Here is a 25,596-nt window from a genome sequence, read left to right as displayed (position 1 = left end):
TTCTACTGTAAACAGATAATATACTGTACTTCTACTGTAAACAGATACTATACTGTACTTCTAATGTAAAAAAAATACTATACTGTACTTCTACTGTAAACAGATACTGTACTTCTACTGTAAACCAATACTATACTTCTACTGTAAACAGATACTATTCAATTACATCATCAAGTTCGCAGACGATACCACAGTTGTGGGTCTCATAACAAACAACAATGAGTCTGCCTACAGGAGGGAGGTGGAAGACCTTACAGCAGGGGTCTCAAACTCAATTTACCTGGGGGCCGCTGGAGGTAGAGTCTGGGTGAGGCTGGGCCGCATCAAATATTCCACAAAAAAAGGGTTTCAAGTATTCCAAAAATGTATTAATACATCAACAAACTACCCCTTTGCCTCATCATAAAACCTCACAAACACCAGCAACTGAGCATTCTCAGTGGTGTCAGTGGACTCATCCACAGCTATGGAAATGCACTGTGCATTTTTTTTATTCTATCACAAAGCTGTTTAATGAAATCATCAGCCAGTATTTCAGTTATTCTGGTTGCTGTGCTATCTGAGGAGGATTTGCTTTTGTTTGCCTTCAAACATGGTCTCCATCACTTCAGTCATACATTATTTTATTATTTATGCATCAGAGAATGGCTTCTTGTGTTTAGCCAACACCCATGCCACTGAGTATGGACTTGGTTGCTTTTTATCGTTGTGACATAACTTTAATAATAATTCTGCTTGCAGCTTGATATGATGATTTCATTCCATCTAATTTTGTGGTTCTTAGTGCTGAAAGGTTGCATCAAAATAACTGTGTTTTGTTTCGTATTGGCGTTTCAAATTGCGTTTCAAATTGCCACTCTTCACAAGAGCTACCGTTTCTTGGCACATTGTGCTGGTTGGAGGGAGGATGAACGCATATTTTTCAGTCCATTCACCTTTGAATTGCAGCGATTTTCACTGTTGACTTTTATTTTACTGGCCATCTTTGAACATGCCATATGTTTCTACTAGCTGCCTGCTGGCAAAACTATGCTACTCGCTACAGTACCTGCAGATTAGACTACCTGTATATGCGCTGTCAACTCTCGCTCTGACTCCGACCCGTTGAAAGAGACAACACGCATTTCGTGAAGACCCGCCCTACTCTGCCTCTGATTCGCAGACTGTGGGTGGGGGGGGGGGGATGCTGACGGGACGCTGAATATGATTGGACCAAAGCAGTAGACAGACACAGACAGTTGGAGCAGTGCAGCCGGACAGGAGCTTGCAGAGGAGATAGCGGAGAATTTCAAGGATACCTGCTATACGCACTGATGACAGGATATATTTCCTTCCACTTGGTATCACTCTCGAATCACGTTTCAACCACTAACGTTTCTGCCATGAGCCTTCGCTATGGTAGCCTAAGTGATAAAATAAATAAAACGCCCAACTCGCGCAACGACTCGGCAAAAGGTTGCGCGCGGGCCGCACTAACACTAAACTTTGATGTCAAATAGGGGGCCGCAAAATATCATCCTGCGGGCCGCGAGTTTGAGACCCCTGCCTTACAGCCTGGTGTGACAACAACAACCTGGCGCTCAACATAAAGAAAACAAGAGAGATCATAGTGGATTTCAGAAGATCAAGGCCTGACCACTCCCCTCTGCTCATCAACAACGAGGTAGTGGAGAGGGTCACTGAGTTCAAGTTCCTGGGTCTCAGTGTGAGTGAGACCCTGTCCTGGAGCACCAACACCGCCTCAGTGATCGGGAAAGCTCAGCAATGCCTATACTACCTAAGGAAGCTGAAGCAGGCTGGCCTGCCACGAAATCTCCTTGTCAACTTTTATCATTGTGCGGTTGAGAGTGTGCTGACCTACGGTGTGTCTGTGTGGTTCTCCAGCTGCACAAAGGCAGAGCAAGAGGCTCTACAGAGGGTGGTGAAGGCGGCAGGCAGGATCGTCGGGACTCCTCTACCAAACATCACCTCCGTCTTCACCTCCCGCTGCCTCCACCGCTCCAAGTGATTTATCAAGGACCAGTCTCACCCAGCACATCACCTCTTGAGGGAAGGAGATACCGGTCCATACATGCAAAGAGTTCAAGACTTATGAACAGCTTTTCCCCCCAAGCAGTCAGACTGTTAAACGCTCATTGACTGTCCCCTAACGTGCACCATGCACTTACCTGGACTTGATAATCTCTATGTTACCGCTCATCATGCACTTTATTATTTAAAGGTGCTATGCACTGCTATTCCTAGCACTATTTGGGCAACTTTACACAATTCCTGTTAGTCTATTGAAGACATTTGTAATTTTTTTTTCAAAAAAATTCATTGTTTTATATTTCTAATCAAGTACTCGAAACCATCATTTTTCAGCCTCAGGAAATCAGGCTGTTATGGCCTGGCTCCGCCCATAAGCACTTTGAGTGACAGTCAGACCACAGTCTGCACTGGTAGAGGGAGGGAGGGAGGGGGGGGAAGAGAGAGAGAGTTCAGTTCAGTTCAGAGTTTTTATTTGCCACATGGAATAATACAATCATAGTTTCTTCATTAAAAAATCATAAAGTCATTCCATGGACAAAAGGAGCAGGAAGAATAATAAATCTTATAGTTATATAGTTACCTGCCCCTTATTCCTAAACTAACATGTATTTTCTTAATGGTCGGCGTATAACCTTATTTACACAAATAATCATTTATACCATGAGAGAGAGAGAGAGAGAGAGAGAGAGAGAGAGAGAGAGAGAGAGAGAGAGAAGCCCCTCCCTCTCTCTTCCTTTTTTTCTTTCTATCACTCTCCCGTTCGGAGGTGTGTGTCGCGCGGACCTCCGTGCGGCAGGTCCCCCCCCCCCCCAAGTGCCCCCTCTCTCTCCCTCCCTCCCTCTCTCTTCCTTTTTTTCTTTCTATCACTCTCCCGTTCGGAGGTGTGTGTCGCGCGGACCTCCGTGTGGCAGGTCCCCCCCCCCCCCCAAGTGCCCCCTCTCTCTCCCTCCCTCCCTCTCTCTTCCTTTTTTTCTTTCTATCACTCTCCCGTTCGGAGGTGTGTGTCGCGCGGACCTCCGTGCGGCAGGTCCCCCCCCCCCCCCCCCCCAAGTGCCCCCTCTCTCTCCCTCCCTCCCTCTCTCTTCCTTTTTTTCTTTCTATCACTCTCCCGTTCGGAGGTGTGTGTCGCGCGGACCTCCGTGCGGCAGGTCCCCCCCCCCCCCCCCAAGTGCCCCCTCTCTCTCCCTCCCTCCCTCTCTCTTCCTTTTTTTCTTTCTATCACTCTCCCGTTCGGAGGTGTGTGTCGCGCGGACCTCCGTGTGGCAGGTCCCCCCCCCCCCCCCCCCCCCAAGTGCCCCCTCTCTCTCCCTCCCTCCCTCTCTCTTCCTTTTTTTCTTTCTATCACTCTCCCGTTCGGAGGTGTGTGTCGCGCGGACCTCCGTGCGGCAGGTCCCCCCCCCCCCAAGTGCCCCTTCTCTCTCCCTCCCTCCCTCTCTCTTCCTTTTTTTCTTTCTATCACTCTCCCGTTCGGAGGTGTGTGTCGCGCGGACCTCCGTGCGGCAAGTCCCCCCCCCCCCCCCAAGTGCCCCCTCTCTCTCCCTCCCTCCCTCTCTCTTCCTTTCTCTCGGCTCCCTCTCGGCTCTCTCTTCCTCTCGGCCCCGCAGCCCCACTCGCTGTCTAGTCTAGGTAGAATGGGGGCGGGCATTAGCTCCAACCACAGAGCCAATCGCATCACTGTGTCTATCCACAGCGCCCAGTGACGTGCTCCGGGACTTCAAATCAAAATGACCCAATTTACTAGAGGCACAGAGGGGCTGGGCTGAAACGGAGAAATTCGCCAATATGGTATTTAGACCCTAAAACACATTGATACGAACTCCTATTACTATAATACAATGCTAGAGACTGAAAAATGACATTTATAATGCATGGGACCTTTAAAATATTCTGTTATATGTACAGTGTTATGTGTTTCATGTATGTATATATTGTACTACGGTCTGTGGAGCTCCCCTGAAATTTCGTTGTATACTGTGCAATGACAATTAAAAGTCAATTATCTTTTTTTTTTCTTATTATCTTTTTCCCCCTCCTTTTTTCCGATTTTTCTCCCATCCCACTGTTAATAATAATAATAATAATTCATTTAATTTATATAGCGCTTCTCAATAACCCGAAGTCGCTGACAGTAGTCGGGAGCAGGGGTACAAACAAAGAAATGAAAGCAAAGAAACAAAAACAAAAACAACAAAGAAACAAAAACAAAGGGAACATGGGACCATGGGGGGAACAGGGGAGACAGCCTGATAGCACAAAAAAGACTGGAGACAGATATCAATCAGGTTGGAGGGGAGGGGGGGTTTAGGGGTGGGGGGGGTTGAAGGCAAGGGAGAACAGGTGGGTTTTGAGGCGAGCTTTGAAGGTGGAGAGTGTAGGGGAGTCTCTGATGGACTGGGGGAGGGAGTTCCAGAGTCGGGGTGCAGTGCGAGAGAAGGCCCGATCTCCTTAGTTTTTAAGCTTGGATGTCGGGACAGTGAGGGAGGCAGTGGAGGAGGACCGGAGGGAACGGGTGGGGCGGTAGGGGAGAAGGAGATCAGTCAGGTAGGGGGGGGCCAGGCTGTGGAGGGCTTTGAAGGTGAGGAGTAGTGTTTTAAAGTTAATGCAGTGTTTGATCGGGAGCCAGTGGAGGGAGTGGAGGACAGGAGTGATGTGTTCGCGGGACCGGGCGTTAGTGAGGAGGCGGGCGGCTGAGTTTTGGACCATTTGCAGTTTATGGAGGGAGCGGGAGGTGATACCAGTGAGGAGGGAGTTGCAGTAGTCCAGGCGGGAGGAGATGAAGGCGTGAATGAGGGATTCAGCAGCGGGGGGGGAGAGGCAGTGACGGATTTTTGCGATGTTGCGGAGGTGAAAGTAGGATATTTGTACGATGGAGCGGACGTGGGGGTCAAGTGAGAGGGTGGGGTCAAGGAGGACACCAAGGTTGCGGACTAGGGGGGAGGGGGTGATGGTGGAGTCATTGATGGTGAGTGTGATGGGTCCGGATCTGGTGAGGGTGGTTTTGGTGCCAATGATGAGAAGTTCAGTCTTGTCACTGTTCAGTTTGAGGAAGTTGTGGGTCATCCAAGTTTGGAGTTCGGTGATGCATGATTCGATGTGACTGAGGGGTGGGCTGTGGGGGGATTGTGTACTGATGTAGATTTGGGTGTCGTCAGCGTAACAGTGGAAGTTGAGGTGGTATTTATGGATGATGTGACCAAGGGGGAGAATGTAGCAGATGAAGAGCAGGGGGCCGAGGACTGAGCCTTGGGGGACCCCCTGTGTGACTGGGGAGGGGGAGGAGGTGTGGCCGGAGAGGGAGATGAATTGGTGTCTGTCAGTGAGGTAGGAGGAGAACCAGTCAAGTGCTGTGCCCTCAACACCCAGTTGGTGCAGCCTTTGGAGGAGGATGGAGTGACACACTGTGTCAAAGGCTGCACTGAGATCGAGTAGGATCAGGTTAGTCATTATGCCAATTCCCAACCCCCTTCCTGGTTGTTGCGCACTTTCCCCTACTGTTGGTCCGAGAGGCCGGAGACTGTCACATGCTTTCCTCCGACGCATGTGCAGCCAGCCGGCAGCCAGCCAGAGTGTAACGTGTGGGAGGCCGCACTACCTCTCTCCAGATCCTACCCTCGCTGAGCAGGCGCCCCGACCGAACTATAGGGGTCGCTGTCCACAACGCCTAGGACCCACCCGCCAGCTTTCCCCACGCCCTAATACTGCCAATTGTATTAGTGTGAACGGCCAGCCAAGCTGGTGACAACGCCGGGAGCTGGATTCGAACACGCGAACCCAGCGTCTCCAGCGTTGGTGACGAACGCAATCTCCGCTACTTAAAAGTCTATTCTATTCTATACTATACTGTACTTCTACTGTAAACAGATACTATACTGTACTTATACTGTAAACAGATACTATACTGTACTTCTACTGTAAAAAGATACTATATGTCTAGTCGGGGACAGCCCTAGTAGTAATATATTTTCACTGTAGAAGTTCTTCAGTGAAAATATATTACTACTAGGGCTGTCCCCGACTAAGGATTTGGATAATCGACTATGATTGGTAAAAATTTGCCATTACTCGACTATTAGTCGACTATACAAAATAAAAGAAATAAAAAGTATAATATATATATATATTTTTGTATCATTCCATTTGGGCTGTGGGGGGTGCTTAATGTCTGAAGGAGTCGACTGAAGGCTTCTTGTCCTCTGCAAAAGCATGCAATTGGTCCACTGATGGATACATCTTGATATTTGTCTAGTCTAGTGTGTTCATTAGATGGGTGAAATCCTTTTTCAGTGCCTCTGTGCCTGTTTTCTTAGGCAGTTGGCCTCTGGTATGCGTGCCATTAGCGTTAGCCACGCTTCTAAGAGGTTGGCAGTCGACTACAGCTCCTTTCGACCGATTAGTAGACTATTTCGACTAATAGGGGTCAGCCCTAATTACTACACAGGACAGAATGTTGCTTACTGTTTACTCATCAGATATCTCTATACTCTGCGTCCCACAGAGCCCTCTTCACTCGCTGGAGCGACTCAGAGATACCAGTCTACACTATCCCTGGGGTGTCCCCGGGTATCATGCAGCTCATCATAGAGTACGCCTACACACGCTTTGTGCTGGTGACAGCAGAGAACGTGAAAGAGCTTCTGGTGGCTGCAGACCAGCTTCGCGTCCCTGGCATAGTAGGAGCGTGCTCTGACTTCCTAGAAGGCCAGCTGTCTCTGGAAAACTGTGTCTGCATCTGGAGGTTCGCGGACATCTACTACTGCCCTGAGTCTCCCGTGATGCGCAAGGCCCATCTCTTCATCGTGTGCCACTTTGAGGAGATGTTGCACGTCTCACAGGAGTTTGTGGAGCTGTCCCCGCAGCAACTGGTGGACATCATCGAGAGGGATGACCTGAACGTGAAGAGTGAGGAGACGGTGTTCGAGGCCATCCTCCGTTGGATCGACCACTCCCGTGAGGAGCGTAAAACACACATCCCTTTGCTGCTGCCCAAGGTAACTAATTGTATTACGGATACACAAACATGGTTGCTAGTGCCTGAGCCACATTTATTTTTTATTTTATTTTTATTATTTAACTTTTTCTTGTTTGTCTGTCTCTTGTCAAGGTCATTATGATTCATGTTACTGTTATTATTGTTGTCGTCGCTGTTGTCATTGTTATTATTATTATTGTACTGTTATGTTCTGTTTTATGTATAAAAATAAAATCAAAACATTTATAAAATAAGAAAAAACGAATTGTATTACTGTGCATTACATTAAAACAACACTAGGTTCCCTAGTACAGTGGTTCTCAAACATTTGGGTCCAAACTGTTCCCTAGCAACAGAAACCGTCTACAACCGATGTCTAAGTGGTCCGCTGTCTGCTTGTCTCTTCCCAGGTTCGCATGGGCTTGATGAGGCCTGACTACTTCAGGAGCAACGTCCAGAACAACCCTGTGGTGATGGACAGCCACGACTGCAGGCCCCTCATCCTCAGCGTCCTGAACCCCCCTGGCTCCGACAGGCTCCCAAACCCCCTGACGCGCCCACGCCGGCCCCAGGAGGTCCTATTGGCCATCGGAGGCTGGGGTGGCATGGAGGCTTACAATATCCGAGCCGGTGGATGGATGGACGTGAGCGTTGAGCGGGAGAGTCCCCAGAGCGGCCACACCACCGCTTATCTCCACGGTCTGGTCTACTGCATCGGCGGCCGGGACGGCTTGGAGTATTTGAACAGTGTGAGCAGGTTCAACCCCGTCACTCGCAGCTGGCTGCAGGCGGCTCCCATGCACTCACGCCGCTGTCGCGTCAGTGTGGTCGCGTTGGACGGCTGTATCTACGCCATGGGAGGGTCTGACGGAGACATGGACCTGAACACCGCAGAGCGCTACAAGCCTGAAACCGACCAGTGGACACTGATCCCACCCATGCTGGAGCGCAGGAGCAACGCCGGGGCAGCAGCCCTCCAGGGCAAGGTGGGTGGAACTGAGGGACACAGGGTGCTAGATGAACACAAGGAACGTTAGATCAGAAATCATAAATGTCTTTATTGCAAAGTAAGCTTGCACATACAAAAGATGTGTCTGGGTCCTTTGGTGCATCAACATTAACAGACAATTAAAGTAGAATGAAATCAAATGGAATATATAAAATAAATTAGAATATTCTTTCTTATTACAGGTTTACATCTGTGGTGGCTGGTTACAGCTCACAGCTGAGTGCTACAGCCCAGACACCAACCAGTGGACTCGGATCGCCCCCATGAGCAGCAGGCGTTTGGCAGTGGGAGTCGCTGCGTACAGAGGACAAGTCTATGCGGTAGGTGCACACGGAGACAAATGCTTTATACTAGATATTTTTATAGATATGTATCATTTGACTTGCAATACTGCTGTGATGCCCTCATTTCCCTAAGTGGATTAATACAGTGTCTGCCTGCCTGCCTGAGCCACACACTAAAACATTCCTCTCATGTGTCCTGTCCTCAGGTGGGAAGGTTTGACGGTGTAAACTACCTGCGTAGCGCGGAGGCGTACAGCCCCTTGACTGACTCCTGGAGTGCCCTGCCCGCCATGATCACTCCCCGCAGCTTCTTTGGCATCGCGGTGCTGGACGACCTGCTCTTCGTGGTCGGAGGCTACAGTGGCTTCACCTCCATCTCCAACGTGGAGCGCTACGACCAGAGCAGCGACAGGTGGACTGTAGCCGAGGACATGAAGACCCAGCGCTGTGGCCTAAGCTGCTGCATAATGCATGGCCTGCCATTTTACATGAGCCAGTACGCTGCTCCCCGTGGAGGAGGAGGAGCAGCAGGAGGAGGAGCAGGAGGAGGAGCAGGAGGAGGAGGAAGATGAGGAAGAGTAGTGTAGTGTAGTGGAAAATGTATAGTTTCTATATCATATGAGATCATAATTACATCATTACTATCGATCTCAGCCTCCCACAGAACTCTGTAATATATTAACTTTGACAGGCCTCTGTGGAGGGCTGTGTTTGTCTGCACCAAACAAAGGCATAATGACATATCCCGTGCAGAAGCATTTGGGTCATGATCATGAGATCGTAAGATGTTAGGGGAGGATACGCCTGTTTAAACTTGTCATGTTGTCATGTGATCAACTGTTCTAGAATGTCTATAAAATGTCAATGTAAGGGGAGGGACGTCTCTCTCTTCCTCCTTCTCTGCCGGCGCCGGTTCTGTATCAATTCTGTTCTATATCAATTCTGTTCCATATCAATTCTGTTCTGTATCAATTCTGTTCTATATCAATTCTGTTCCATATCAATTCTGTTCTGTATCAATTCTGGGTAGCACTTTATAATAACACCCTGTTATGATACATTTATAAGGTATTTGTAGATAATGAACTAATCATGAACAAACCATTTATATACATTCATAAATGATTATTAAATCATTTATAATTATTTGTATAACATTTACAGATTAGTTCTACATTATTTATAACTCATTATCAACATTGTTTGTACTTGATTTGTTCATCATTAAATAATGTTGTTTAATGTGTAGTAACACATTTGTAGATGCTTTGAAAAATGGATATGAAAAACGACTATACAGTATCTCCATTTATTTTTCATGTTCAACAAATGATTTGTTAAGACATTCATAAAACATCTATAAATCATTTGCAGATGCTATCGTGGGGGCCAATCTAAAGTGAAGCCTATTCATCATTAACAAGTGTCTAATACAGTTAATTATTTGTTTACTTTTTCATCACATGTTACAAATGTTGTAGGCAGCTTTCGGATACACTCTTCTTTGTGACATCAAACGGTGACAGAATTAAGACTAAAGATAAATGCAATTTTATTAACATATAAAATACATGTGCATGACATATACTGTAGTGTAACATGGGGGGGCACTAGGACCCAGGAGCACCGTGGCCAGGTATTGAAGAGTATCTAGAGAGGAAGTCTCACGCGAGCGAGACTTGATGTCACGTGTGTTGTGTTGCCGTCTGTTTGAATGGAAGCACAAGTTATCCGTGCTGCTGCTCCTGCCCCACGCTTTTAATAAGGTATGAGGAGGTTAAATACTTTTTTTGTTGGTAAATCTATTCCATCATTTCCGACCTACAAACAACTCTTATATGTTGTGTAGACGTTCGTGTAGATGTGGTGGCTGCTAACGTTACATTTGTTCCTAATGTGTGCTCAGTGCTCAGTATGTATGTGATGACGACACGACACACAAGAGTAATAATTATTTGTGTCGTGTCATCACTGAGCACACTGAGCACACATTAGGAACAAATGTAACGTTAGCGGCCACCACATCTACACAAACGTCTACACAACATATAAGAGTTGTTTGTAGGTCGGAAATTATGGAATAAATTTTACCAACAAAAAAAGGTGTTTAACCTGCTCATACCTTATTAAAAGCGTGGGGCAGGAACAGCACGGATAACTTGTGCTTCCATTCAAACAGACGGCAACACACATGACATCAAGTCTCGCTCGGTGCTCCTGGGTCCTAGTGCTCCCCCAAGTTACACTATATGTCATGCACATGTATTTTATATGTTAATAAAATTGCATCTATCTTTAGTCCTAATTCTGTCACTGTTTGATGTCACAAAGAATGGTGTATCCGAAAGCTGCCTACAACATTTGTAACGTGATGAAAAAGTAAACAAATAATTAACTGTATTAGACACTTGTTAATGATGAATAGGCTTCACTTTAGATTGGCCCGCACGATAGCATCTGCAAATGATTTATATGTTTTATGAATGTCTTAACAAATCATTTGTTGAACGTGAAAAATAAATGGAGATACAGTATAGTCGTTTTTTCATATCCATTTTTCAAAGCATCTACAAATGTGTTACTACACATTAAACCACATTATTTAATGATGAACAAATCAAGTACAAACAATGTTGATAATGAGTTATAAATAATGTAGAACTAATCTGTAAATGTTATACAAATATAGTTATAAATGATTTAATAATCATTTATGAATGTATATAAATGGTTTGTTCATGATTAGTTCATTATCCACTAATGCGTTATAAATACTTTGTATATGGTATACAAATAGTTATAAATGATTTAATAATCATTTATGAATGTATATAAATGGTTTGTTCATGATTAGTTAATTATCTACAAATACCTTATAAATGTATTATAACAGGGTGTTATTATAAAGTGCTACCCAATTCTGTTCTATATCAATTCGGTTCTGTATCAATTCTGTTCTATATCAATTCTGTTCCATATCAATTCTGTTCTGTATCAATTCTGTTCTATATCAATTCGGTTCTGTATCAATTTTGTTCTATATCAATTCTGTTCCATATCAATTCTGTTCTGTATCAATTCTGTTCTGTCTTGAACCAATGCTTTAAGTTGAATAAACTTCTGCCGATAATAATTGAGACCAGCCTCGTCTGCTTTCCTTAAGAAGCTCCTTTCTCCTTCAGTAGGAGCAGGAGCAGGAGAAGGAGGAAGAGGAGGAGGAGGAGGAGGAAGATGTGGAAGAGTAGAAGGAGGAGGAGGATTAGGAGGAGGAGGAGAAGGAGGAGGAGGAGGAAGAGTAGGAGGAGGAGGATTAGGAGGAGGAGGAGGAAGATGAGGAAGAGTAGGAGGAGGCGGAGGAGGAAGAGGACGAAGAGGAGGAGGAGGAGGAAGAGGAAGAGGAGGAAGATGTGGAAGAGTAGAAGGAAGAGGAGGATTAGGAGGAGGAGGAGGAGGAGGAGAAGGAGGAGGAAGAAGAGTAGGAGGAGGAGGATTAGGAAGAGGAGGAGGAAGATGAGGAAGAGTAGGAGGAGGAGGAGGCGGATGAGGAAGAGGACGAAGAGGAGGAAGAGGAAGAGGAAGATGAGGAGGATGAGGAAGAGTAGGAGGAAGACGAGGAAGAGTAGGAGCAGGAGGAGCAGGATGAGGAAGAGGAGGAGGAGGAAGATGTGGAAGAGTAGGAGGAGGAGGAGGATTAGGAGGAAGAGCAGGAGGAGCAGGAAGATGAGGAAGAGGAGGAGGAGGAGGAGGAAGAGGAGGAGGAGGAGGAGGAGGAAGAGGAGGAGGAGGCAGCAGGGGATCCATCTAAGAACCTTAAACATTTATTAGACCAAAAGAAATCCTAAGATATTAATAAATTACTATCAGCCAAAGGTGGTGCATTTCTTTTTTCTAGTAATTCAGACAATATCGGTTTTTAGTTTGTGTAATGTAATGTAATATCTGTTTTTAGTTTGTGTAATGTAATGTAATATCTGTTTTTAGTTTGTGTAATGTAATGTAATATCTGTTTTTAGTTTGTGTAATGTAATGTAATATCTGTTTTTTTTTAACAAATGTTTTTTATTTTCCCTTTTTTTACATGAAACAAGACAAACAATACAGTAACAGTAATAATCAACGATAAAACACAGGACAATAACAGAAATAATAATAACAATAATGACAGTCCAGTAATTAAATCAGAATAAAAGTAGATTAAAAGACATAAAAATAATAAATACAACACATGGGCTCTTGCTCGCCCCCCCCCCCCCCCCTCAGGACCCCCACTTGGACTATACATCCACTACTTCATTCCACATCAGAAAATTCCAAATTTATATGCGTTCCTTTATCTTATCCACCACAGCTACCCAGACTGCTATGCTGGCTTCATTAACACCTAAAATTCGTGCAGTGGATATCTCTAGATAAATCACATCGAGTGAGAATCCATACCTTCCGGCACATTTTATCCGGTTGAATCCAGCGTGATGCTATCAACTTTTTGGCAGCCGTAAGACCCGCCAAAATGAGTCTTTTTACATGTACAGAGGTCGATAACTGAGAAACATCATTCAACAACAGTACAGAAGGCAGTGTCGGTATGGTCAGAGATAAAAATTCTGATAATTGAGTGGTGACATTTTCCCAGAAAGTCTTAACAGGAGGGCATTCCCAATACATATGCATATAATTATGTACCAATAGCATCGTTTGAACACAAGGAGCATCGAGAGTCCGGTCTGAGACCCATTAGGTGCAATCGTCTAGGGGTCAGGTAAGTCCTATGAACAAAGTTAAGATTAATCTGTTGGTGATCTTTAAACGTCCACGATTAAAAAGATCCACTGCACAGAGAAATAAAACCGACGGAGGTTTAGCCTTTCCAGACTTCAATTATTACTTTAAAGCGTTCTCTTTAAGACCACTGATCACCTGGTTTGATTCTCAAGCAGCGGTATCCTGGAGACCATTAGAGGAGAACATAGTGGCACCACATAGACTGCAGGATATAGTGTACACCAACATATCAATTAAGCAATGCAACTTAAGATTTGGCCCTCTTATTACACATGTGATCCGGATATGGTGTGACACACAGAAAATGTGTACTAACCACCATAAATGGCACAGGCATTGTGCCGCCCATGGATGCACGGCGAGGACTCCGAGTTCTTTAATTACAGATGGCTGTTTATTGATGCATATTCTTGTAACAGGCTAGCTGGAGCTAGTTAGCATCATAGCATCAGGTTCATCACCACCGTAGAACTACAATGCAGGAAATAACAACAGTCAATACTCATACAATTCAGTCAATAGAATTACAAAAACAAATGAAAAGTGTGAATAAACTTTACTAACCACTTTGGCCTGCTTGCAGCTCAATGGGAGGGGTTATCTTCAAAACTCTAGTACTTTAGTCTTTTAGCTTTGACAAATAAAGTGCATAAATCTGCTGCACTATCTTCTCTTACATGTCTGGACACGTTCTGCCAGGGCCCTGTTTCTTGTACGTGGTTCAACTAAGTCGATCAAGATGTCATTATCCAGCTTCAGTTAACCCGATGTTTGAAGCCGGGATTTTCCTGTTCCAAGAAGGTGGATTCAGTCTCGTTAACTCAAGCCAGACTTGATTCTCAGGATCAGTGCGCGCGCCCGCCTCAGCTGAGAAGACAGCAGGTGTCGATCGCAGAAATCCTGATTCTCTAGCGGCATTGATTGATTAATTGATTTAAAACTTTATTAACATATTGCAGTACGGCTCAATCGCCTCGCCGACAAGTTAAATGCGTTATCTATAGGCTAATTTTAAGTCCCTCATTACCTCAATCAATCAGATTATATTTCTTTAAACTTGCCTGCTGGATTGAATAATCAAATGAGATCTTGCTAGCGAAAATAATTAGTTAACTGTTATACAGAATTACGATACGGCTCTCTTACCCATTGATTGATGTATAGTCAATCTTTAACTTATCTCCAATGTGGTCTAACGGGTTGTTCTTTTGACTTTCACACAGAAGACCGGGGTTCAAGACCCTAGTCGTCTCCTTCTTTTTGCAATATAGGAATAATTCAAGTTGGTGCACGTTGAGAGCTATATAAAGAATGACATCCTCAATGCATGTAGATTTATAATATTTTAACTTAAAACCAGGCTACTTTGGCGTATAATCATTAATATTATATTCAAAAAAATCATATTGGAAAGACCGGTTTTGAACCCCGGTCGCTGGGTTGGCAGGCTTGAGCACTACCGCTGGACCACTGTGCCAGATGGGATAAATTCATTGTTTATACATTAATGAACGAGAGACCCGTGTTTAGAATATCCTTTGTTATGAATGAAGTTTATCTCTTTATCCTCATTCATTAATGTGACGTCAACGGCTCATTCAATTTCTCAAATCCGTCAAACAGCGCATCTCATCAGACATCTTAATCCCAGTTACAATTAAAATAACCACATAATGTGTACATCGCACGAGCGAGCGCCACCGTCGCCACGGTATATATAACGTGCATTATTTAGGACAAAGTGAATTTAGTATCAGCATTTTGGGTCTATTTTACATTTCAAAAGCCCCCTCTGGAAGAATGGAGCACAAGAACGTAATTCAGAATGGTATAATGCAGATCGTAGACTGTGGGAATAGTTTCAGGAAACGGGCCGTCACTTCTTTGCGGGGGCGTGGCGATGGTTCAGGCTAAGTTGAACTTGAACTCTGCTTTCGACCAGGCTCAAACTTTTGGATCTGTTGTCATGGTGATTTGGAAAATCCACGTACATGAAATCGGAAAGTCCGGCTAACTCAGTTATCCAGTTAAAGTTATCCGGCTAACTCAGTTATCCAGGTACAAGAAACAGGGCCCAGATCTGCTCAAACTACGGCAAGTCAGAGCGTGAGACAGGACGTGATACGTCACATGAGATAAAATGAAATATAAAAATAAACATGCACCCTCTATAGGCGACAGCTGCATTTACACTCCCACCAATCACATAACATGTGATTTTCAACATAACCATTTAAAACATCAGGAACCCTTTAAACATTGGGAACCCTTTAAACAAACCAAATACACAAAAACAAAAACAAAAAGTTTCAATGAGCCATTACTCTGCTTCCAGTAATAGTACCGTTTTGTGTATGGCTCTCTCTAAATAATGTGGCTGAGATGTGCGTGCGCCTTTGTTGTCTAGTGTTGTGTCACTGACTAACAACTTAACTCTTCTGACCCTATTGTCAGCAGCAGGGAAGACTTCTACTACCTTCGCTAACTTCCACTGATTTCTTGGCAAGTTCTCATCTTGCAGCAGGACAATGTCATTAACTTTGGCATTTCTTCTGTCCTTGGTCCATTTTCTTCTTTGTTGCAGATTAAGCAGGTACTCCTTTCTCCACCTAGTCCAGAACTCATTTGACAGGAACTGAACTCTCCTCCATCTTTTCTGAAGATAGAGGTCTTCTTTCACAAACTCCCCTGGAGGGGGCATGATGACTGAAGACTTCATCGTCAGTATATGGTTCGGAGTCAGGGGTTCTGGGCCTGATGGATCGTTGAGATGTACAGTGGATAACGGTCTACTATTCACAATAGCCATCACCTCATACAAGTACGTTCTCAGTGACGAGCTGTCTAGTCGGCTTGCAGATTGGTCAAGGATAGACATGAGGACACTCCTTACGGTACGGATCTGTCTCTCCCAGACACCGCCCATGTGACTGGCTGCAGGAGGATTCATGACGAAGCTGCATCCCAGGTCTTTCATGCGTTCTTCAGTTAGTCCTCTCATCAACTCTTGGAACTCGTTGCGCGCACCTACGAAGTTGGTGCCTTGATCGCTTTGGAGTTGTCTTACGTTGCCTCTCACTGCGATAAAGCAGTGCAACGCGTTCAGAAAGGCGTCAGTAGTAAGGTCGTCTAGTGCCTCGATGTGAATGGCTCTTGAGCACATGCAGGTAAATATGAGCCCATATTTCTTCAGCTCCTTCCTTCCTTCTTTGACATAAAATGGTCCGAAACAGTCCATGCCACTGTACGTAAATGGAGGCGTACTCTCCATCCTCTAGCGGCAGGTCGGCCATTTTTTGTTCCTGATTCGATTTTCTGTACTTCCTGCACTTGATGCATTTGAAGATGAGAGATGACACTTCGCTACTACATCCGAGAATCCAGATTCCATTGGCGCGTACTTCATTGATTGTCATTCCGCGACCCTGATGACACACCTTCTCGTGGTAGTGCTTGACTAGAAGACAAGAGACATGATGTCCTTTTGGAAGAATGGCTGGGTGTCTGACATGTGGATGGAGTGCGGCTTGGGTCAATCTTCCTCCCACCCTCAGGGTACCAAGGCTGTCCACGAAGGGGCTTAATGTGTGCAGGTAGGTTGACTTGTTCTCAGGAACCTCTTTCTCTCGGCTTAGAGCCTTTATCTCTTCACTGAACGCTTCTCTTTGAACTACTTGGATTACGAATTGTTCAGCTTCTTGTCTTTCTTCAAGAGTGGTGCCTTCAACCAATCTTGTCTTTAGACCGCTTGCTTCTTTTGCACGACGCTTGAGTCTTGCTATGGCCTTTACTACCCTTCTCCAATCTGAGAACTTCTCCAGGCGATCTGACAGTGATCTCTCCTCCGTAGCTCTGGTCGTAAGAACCTGTGCTCTTTTGAGTTCTGGATCTTCACTGTCGACGTCTTCAGCCTTAGTCTCTTCTTCCTTTGGGAGTTCTCTTTGCCATAAGAAACTGGGCCCCGTGAACCAGTTTGACTCCACAAGCCCTTTGGCAGGGAGCCCGCGAGACGTGTGGTCAGCTGGGTTATCTTCAGAGGCAACATATCGCCACTGTCTTGCTTCTGTACTTGCTTTGATCCGCTGGATCCGATTAGCTACAAATACATGGAACCGCCTTGCATCATTATTAATGTACCCAAGGACGACCTTTGAGTCAGTCCAAAAATACTCCTGTATGTCTTCCAGTTCCATCTCTCGTTTGAGCAGATCGCTTGTCCTTGTGGCTACTACTGCGGCCGAAAGTTCCAATCTTGGGATTGTTGTTACTTTAATTGGTGCGACTCTCACCTTTCCCATAACAAGAGTGCAGTGGACTTCTTCAGTCTTGGAAACAGTTCTGAGATAAGAACATTCTCCGTAGCCAGATGAACTAGCATCAGCGAAATGGTGGAGTTCATACTGCTGAACTTCTTTGGCTATTGATGGAGCATAGCACCGTGGTATTTCCACTGAAGACAGATTGTGGAGGTCTTGTAGCCAGGCTTCCCAATGTGGCTTGAGCTCATCAGGAGCTGGCTCGTCCCAACCTATCTTGTCTTGGCACATCCTTTGTAGGATCATCCTTCCTGTTAGGATGAAAGGTGCGAGGAATCCAAGGGGGTCGAAGATCGAGGCTACAGTAGACATCACTCCTCTTCTGGTGAAAGGATTCATCTCGAGTGCAACTCGAAACTGGAACTTGTCTGAACTGATGCACCATTGGACCCCGAGAGCTCGTTCAATCTTGTGTTCTCCGAGCGCCATGTCCAGGTCGGTTACTCCTTCAGCACACTCTTCCTTTGGGATTGTTTCGATCACCTTCTTGTTGTTACTTATGAACTTGTGTAAGCGGAGTTTTCCGGTTCTGCAGAGCGCTCTTGCTTCTTGGACAAACTGGATCGCTTCGGTTTCACTGTCCACACTTGTCAGTCCATCATCGACGTAAAAGTTTCGTTGAATGAACTTCACTGTTGATTCGCTGAACTTTGTTCTTCCTTCTGCTGCCAGGTGCTTGAGTCCGAAGTTGGCGCATCCTGGCGAAGATGCAGCACCAAACAAGTGGACCTTCATGCGATACACCGATGGTGGATCTGTCATCTTGCCTTTGTCCCACCACAGGAATCGGAGGTAGTCTTGGTCTTGTGGTGCGACATGAAACTGGTGAAACATACGCTCCACATCACACATGATGGCCACCTGTCCCTTTCTGAAACGACACAAGACCCCAACGAGTGTATTTGTGAGGTCTGGTCCAGTCAGCAGGTGCTCGTTTAGCGACGTGTTGCGAAACTTGGCAGAGCAATCGAATACCACTCGAATCTTCCCGGGCTTTTGGGGGTGGTAAACCCCATGGTGAGGGATATACCATGCTGTTTGACTTTCCATTTCAGTCTCTGTGACCCTTTCAGCGTCGCCTCTTGCAATTATGTCCTCCATGAAAGTCACATAATCCTTGCAGTATTTCTCATCCCTTTTTAGACGCTTCTCCAGGCATTTCAGTCGATGTTCTGCACATGCTCTGTTGTTTGGCAGACTTGGCCTTTCTTCCTTGAAAGGCAACGGCATCTCGTAGTGTCCGTCCGGCTTCTGCTTGATGCTTCCCTTCAGTTTTGCGAGGAACTGGAGGTCTTCTTGTGATATTGAAACTTCTTCACTTGTCCTTTCAGCGAAGTCTGACTCGAACACCTTGATTATGTCTGATGGAGAGATCATTTCTTTCACTTGAGTTCGGTAGGCAAATTGGACTTCAGACTTGAGCTCTGAGTGAGCCATGGTGGTAGGTGTGACTTGTTTTGTGATGATGCGATGAGTGACACCTATTTCATCTTCGTAGTCAGTGGCAGCGCTGTTGTAGCCAACGATGCTCCAACCCAGTGCAGACTTGAGCGCGAAAGGCTGATCTTCGCTGCCATGGACAACATCTCTGGGAGCTACGGCTTGGGAACAGTTATAGCCAATTAATAACCCTACCTCACAGTCGAGTATTGGGGACATCTCATCTGCAAGATGCTCCAAGTCTGGCCAGGACTTTGCCGTTTCTCTTGTGGGTATATGCGATCTGTTTGCTGGTATGTATTCCCTAGTGTAGCTTACTGGGAGCTTGATTTCAGAACGGATACCTCGCACTTGTAGACCTGTCACCTTTGCACTGGACACAACCTTTGTTCTTGATGTGATGGTAGATATCTTGAGCTTTACTGGATCTTGTGTGATGTTCAGTTTGTCAGCTAAATCTTTCAGAATGAAAGTAGTGTCGCTCTGAGTGTCGAGCAGAGCATACACTAGTACTTTGTCTGGTTCAGTCGGTGTGGAGATATAGACTGGAATGATTGGTGAGGTGTGGGTGCCACTCTTGTCTTGTACGATTCTAAGAGCGGTAGCTTCATCTGCCTCTTGTGTCGTCTCTGGTTTGGACCCCTTGTCTTTGTCTTTTCTTTTTGGCTGGTCTTCCTTCTCACAGGTTTGATGTAAGGATGTTGGGTGAGGTCTTTCACATGTGTCGCATTTGCTTCTAGATTTGCAGACCTTGGCTTGATGGCCAGTTTCAAGGCAGCCAAAACAGAGTCTCTCCTGGTGTACAAACGTGACTCTCTCTTCCATAGGTTTTTCGATGAACCTGTAACACTTATGGAGAGTGTGGTTTGCCTTCTTGCAGAACAGACACTTGTTGTCTGTCTTTTCACTCAAGCTTGTAGTGAAGGTTTTGGCACCAATGTTGCGGTTTCGATATTCCTTAGAATTGTCTTGCTCGCTTAGCTTTGTTTTCTCTTCTTTTGGGTTCATAGCTTGCCATGAAGTGATAGGGTGACAGGCAATACGAGCCTCTTTTCTGAGAAATGACACGAAGACCTTGAAGTCAGGGAACGCCTTGGTTTCGTCCTGGATTGTTACGACTGTGCGGTTCCACCGTGAGCTGCACCAGTCAGGTAGTTTTGCCGCTATCCTTTGGTTCTCGACGCAGTCATTGAGAACTTGTAAACCTTTAGCTTTCCCTTAGCTGCGTTGAGTTTCTTGAGTTCCTCTAACCGTTCCACTTCTCTCTTTTTCGCTTCTAGCTTTGTTTTCCTAGCAGCACTTTCCGTGATGAATAGAACTCTTTTCTCTGCCTGGATCTTGGCGTTCTCTGCGTGGATCTTGGCGTTCTCTGCGTCGTTTTCAGCCGACCGCCTTTCATCTTCCTGCTTCAGTCTTCGGATTTCTTCTTCTTGCTCATTCTGTTCTTTCATAATTTTTAGTACCTCTGTAGTTGCGGCTGCTTCCGCTGCAGCTTGTCTTGCGTCGTGTGACACGTGGGAAGACTGTGTAGACCGTCTGGTCCTTGAGAAGGAGGCTTGGGAACTTGTAGATTCGAACACTGATTCAGCATCAGGCCAGGTTGAGATTTCGGAACCACCGTCGTTGAGGAACCGCTGAGCCTTTTTATTAGCAGTCCTGGTGATCGATTGGCATGCATCATTCCTTCTATGGGTTTCTGAGTCTGGATGATCGGGATGTAAAGTGTCTCTCATTTTTAGATAAATACCATCAATCTCAATTTGGGCTGAATTTACTCTGGCTATGATCTCCCTTAGGTCAGAGTCGTCCTTATACTTGATGGATCTTTTCAGTTTATTTATGTTGTGTTTCCACCTCTCATATGCCCTTTTGAAGTTCACTTTTAGATCCGTCACCTTATCGTCTACAAGAGCCTGTCCCTTTTCAGAACGTGTCCGAGTGCGTTCACTTTTCCTAGGCTGTGTAGAATCTGCCTTAGCTAGAGGAGGCAAGTCTGATGAGGTAAATACGACTGGCTCGCTGGAAGCGTCTAGCTGGTCTGACTCAATCTGAGATTAATTTGAGGTTGTGGTAGATACGTCGCCATCGTCTAGCTTGTCTGTCTCAACCTGTGCTTTGGTTACGGTAGTGGTAGATACGACTGGCTCACTATAGTCTAGTTTGTCTGCCTCAACCTGTGCTTCAGTTACGGTAGTGGCAGATACGACTGGCTCACTATAGTCTAGTTCGTCTGCCTCAATCTGTGTTTCAGTTTGCTCTATTTCACCCCTTTGTGACATGTTTACTGTATAGTAATAATGTAGTAATAAAGTTGAAAATAAATCTACCTTTTCTTCAGTGTGTAAATATGACTTGTTGTCACTGTGTGGAAAATAAATCAATTATGTATTCATTAAATATTTATGAACCATATCTTGGAATAAGAAATGATCTGTAAATAGAGGGGTAGGCTAATATGAATTCAGTCTATGAAATGTGTAAGCCTAATCATATAAAGTGTCAACAAAGGTCTTAAGTATTCAAAATAGAATGCTTAATTTAGTTGAAGATTGTAGGCTAATTCAAAACACCTTTCTTCAATGTGAAATACAAATTACGAAAAATAAAAATAAACCATAGGCCTACGTTATACGTTATATGATAGTAGCCTACTATACTGGGATATAACTAATAAAGTGTAGGCTAATATGAAATTCAAAAACGAAATGAAAAGGAAAGCCTAGAGGCTATTATGAAAAAACAAGTCTCAAGTTCGAATATACCCTTTAAGATTGGCCTTTTCTGAATTAACCTTATAAAGCTAGACTTCATGAATGAAATCAAACTATTCTTAAATGGCCAAAAAGTATTAAACTGTAAACAACCTTATACAGTCTCAAGAATGTGCGCACTTGCAATGCAATTGTAGCCTACAACAATACTTGGATGAGAAGTCAATACCTGAGACGTGTAGTCAGTCAACTTGGTGAATGGCATTTGCCTATATGCAGTCCAATGTAGGGAAACGTCTGCTGCTTCTTTAAGAAGGATGCCGTGAAATCTTACTGTTACGTGGAAAGTTCGGTAGCAGAGTCCTGTACCCGCGCCGATCTCGAGCCGTCTTCTTCAACGAGCTCGCTTGATTAGCCGTGTGCACACTGCTGCAGCTCCTTCCCAGCACAAAGGTTCACCAGACACGACGATACATCTTCAACTGCAGACAATCCTCTACCCGACGTGATTCACTTCTCATTTGGAGTCTTCAACTTCACAGTCCAGTGTTCTACTGTGCCGCCCATGGATGCACGGCGAGGACTCCGAGTTATTTAATTACAGATGGCTGTTTATTGATGCATATTCTTGTAACAGGCTAGCTGGAGCTAGTTAGCATCATAGCATCAGGTTCATCACCACCGTAGAACTACAATGCAGGAAATAACAACAGTCAATACTCATACAATTCAGTCAATAGAATTACAAAAACAAAACGAAAAGTGTGAATAAACTTTACTAACCACTTTGGCCTGCTTGCAGCTCAATGGGAGGGGTTATCTTCAAAACTCTAGTACTTTAGTCTTTTAGCTTTGACAAATAAAGTGCATAAATCTGCTGCACTATCTTCTCTTACATGTCTGGACACGTTCTGCCAGATCTGCTCAAACTACGGCAAGTCAGAGCGTGAGACAGGATGTGATACGTCACATGAGATAAAATGAAATATAAAAATAAAAATGCGCCCTCTATAGGCGACAGCTGCATTTACAGGCATTCTCCCCTATTTAATAACAATTTACTCCTTATTGTACAACAACCTATCAGATACCCTGGTTGGGAAAAGAAAGGCATACACACATTGGGGGATATCTTCGATGACCATGGTCTCCGCAGTTATCGAGATATATCCAACAAATTTGACCTCACCAGTTCCACTTTTCTCTTCTATTTACAAATAAGAGCAGCTTTGAAGGCTCACGGAGTCCCATTAGATTTTCCACTTGAGCACCACAGATTTCACAAATTATTTTATGACAAGGAGACGTCGAGAGGCTTCGTCTCTGACTTTTATCGCCACTTACTTACGTCCTCATATAAGGTCCTTCCCCTAGATTCGGTTTGGAGGAAGGATATCCCAAACCTGGAAGTAGATTTTGATTGGGATGCAGTCTGGGAAAATGTTCGGCTATCATCACGCAACCTAGTTTGTGTAATGTAATGTAATATCTGTTTTTAGTTTGTGTAATGTAATGTTATCTGTTTTTAGTTTGTGTAATGTAATGTAATATCTGTTTTTAGTTTGTGTAATGTAATGTAATATCTGTTTTAAGTTTGTGTAATGTACATAATATGGGAACTTTTATCCATATGGTAGAGCCTGTTAGGAATTGCACCCCCAACCCAAGCAGATTGCAGATCACTCTCTCTATATGGAGGTAAAAAAGAAAATATGGTCAAAATAATTGGCATAAGAAGGGCACTTTTTTATGAGGCACAAAAGGGCAGGTGCTTGTGCACCCGTTGGGCTCTATGTGTGCATGTGCCTGCTCGCTGTGCCCTTGAGCAAGGCACCTCAGCTTTAACCGCTCCAGTGTTAGCTGCTCAGGGGCCAGTAGTAGAGTACCTGACCATAGTGTCTTTATACCTGTATCACTGGACATATAAATGCATATTAAATCAAATCAAATTGATTTGTAAAGCCCGAAATCACAAGTTAATGTCGCCATGGGCCGGACAAGTCTTCTTTAAACTATTCAAGAAGAAACATCCCAATAAATCAAGAACAAAAAACCCACCATGAAATCCAAAATAAATGTAAAGTAATAAATGCAACACTCCCAGACATACCCCAGCGAAGGTAAGGAAAAACCTATAGCAATAGGAAAAAAGCACCACAGGCGATGTGGAGGAGAGAAACCTTAGAAGGGCCGTTCAAAGGGGGATCCCCCTTCTTGGATGTCGGTGATAATAGTGTTGCTATGGATGGGTGGAGAATAAAACAGGCGAATAGTTGGTATGTATGTACATATACGTGTAATAAAACACAAATATGTGCATGCAATAGCAACTGGGGTACATAAGAACATTTTTGAAACATTTAAATATATTACAACTCTGTACATACATGTGATTATACTCAGTAGAACAAATGTATATATCTTATACCCAGCTTAATCACTATATTAATATTACTATTGCACTTTACTGTTACATTTGTACTCTGGTTGGATGCCCCACTTATTTTCATTGTAATGCACTTATGCTGTATGATGACAATACATTTCAATGTAATCTAATCTAACTGGTACTATGACCTGAATGATGGTCCTAGAGGTCAGTGATTTTATGCTCTTTTAGTGTTTTGGCGATGGTGGCGTAAGAGAGTGCCGTCTTAACAGGTTGTGGGAAATCTCCCATATAGGCATTGGATTGGGTGGAGACTTGGTGACTGCATGCGAATGCCCTCGTATGCCCTGTGTATGCGGACATGTCACCCATATAGAAAAACACCTCTTCAATCAATATCTGAAATTCAAATAAATAAATAACCTTTTTAATAAATATAATATTTATATTGTAGTGGGTTCTATAGAGACATAATTCCCCATGGTATTGTTTTGATGTGTTGATGGGGCACTGTCACTTTAAGGAGGTTGGTTTTGGGGTTGGGCTGAGAGGAGACACCCTGTGTGGGGTTTCATTGATAAATGTTTGATTACTACGAGCTGTCAGAAGCTAGCACGGCATAGTTCTGACAGCTGTCACTTGTGCTACTGCGAAATAAATGACACACGGCTTTGTGTTGTCAACTGATAGAAATTGTGCGTTTCTCTATTCCGACGATTTCTACAATATAATATATATATAAATAACTGTATTTTACTAGTACCTTACTACTATGTACTATGTTACTATCCGTATACTACTACCTACCATGCTAATATGTCTATTATACTATGCACTCAGGGTGTAACACTCAAGTTCAACACTATTTGACGAACAATGCCACTGACCATAAGCTGCCAGAGATGCACATCTCCTGCTGACCAGAAAACCACACACTTTTCTGATAGTGGGGTGCCTGGACAAAAGGATCTATAGAACAATTTGGGCTTGAGTGTCAAGAAACCAGTTGAATTTAATAAAAATGTATCCAAAATGGCCACAATCGAAATCATGAATTCTTTAAAAACTTCTTAATGTTCACACAATTGCTGTGTAATATAATTTTGTATTGCTATTTTAAGTTAATACTGTGTGAGGAATCAACTGGAGTTGAAATATTGATGTTTTGAATATTCTGGTATGGCAAAAATCAAAGATGGCTGCAATTTCTGTATTTATTTCGAATTACGTTTCATAACTTTTATTCTATTGAACCTAGCATGGTGATGTTGGTGCCTGTACCTAGGTTTTCATGAATGAGTAATTGAATACAAATAAAATAAACATGATTGGAGCATATCTTATATGATATTTCACACAATGAGACAATAAATATGTGGAGAACTAGAGTTAGATATGAGAACTGTAAACAACAGTTGATTGTGAAGAAACAAACGATGATTGTGAAGAACGTCCTCATCACAAGAAAGGATCTGCATCTCAGCACCAATGTCAATGCCATGCCAAAGACCTGATGGAGGTGTTGCTGAGCAATGGGAATCCCTTTGAGGAGGGCAGTAAAGACCTGGTTACATTAGACAATAAGGTGTGTGAGTCTGCGGCTGCTGCCCTATCTGTCCATCAGCTCGAGTCTACGGGACAAGAGCAGTACAACAATTTCAGGAA

The 25,596-nt window shown here is 44.2% G+C and overlaps 1 protein-coding gene across 1 annotated transcript in view; it reads right to left on the bottom strand.

Moving 5' to 3' along the window:
* The window catches only part of LOC311226003 (uncharacterized protein), a gene marked incomplete at its 5' end in the record, with an annotated part of 157,398 nt that extends 138,570 nt beyond the window's left edge, over positions 1-18,828 (bottom strand). Inside the window, one exon of the mRNA XM_084311385.1 lies at positions 17,604-18,828. Within this exon, the coding sequence (XP_084167511.1) occupies positions 17,604-18,828 (1,225 nt within the window). The remainder of the gene's footprint in view (positions 1-17,603) is intronic.
* Between the last annotated feature and the right edge of the window lie 6,768 nt (positions 18,829-25,596).

Source organism: Notolepis coatsorum, assembly GCF_963971535.1.
Source record: "Notolepis coatsorum genome assembly, chromosome: 3".
Lineage (NCBI taxonomy): Eukaryota > Metazoa > Chordata > Actinopteri > Aulopiformes > Paralepididae > Notolepis > Notolepis coatsorum.
Note: the sequence above shows the minus strand (reverse complement) of the source record. Positions and strands in the feature narration are given on the sequence as shown.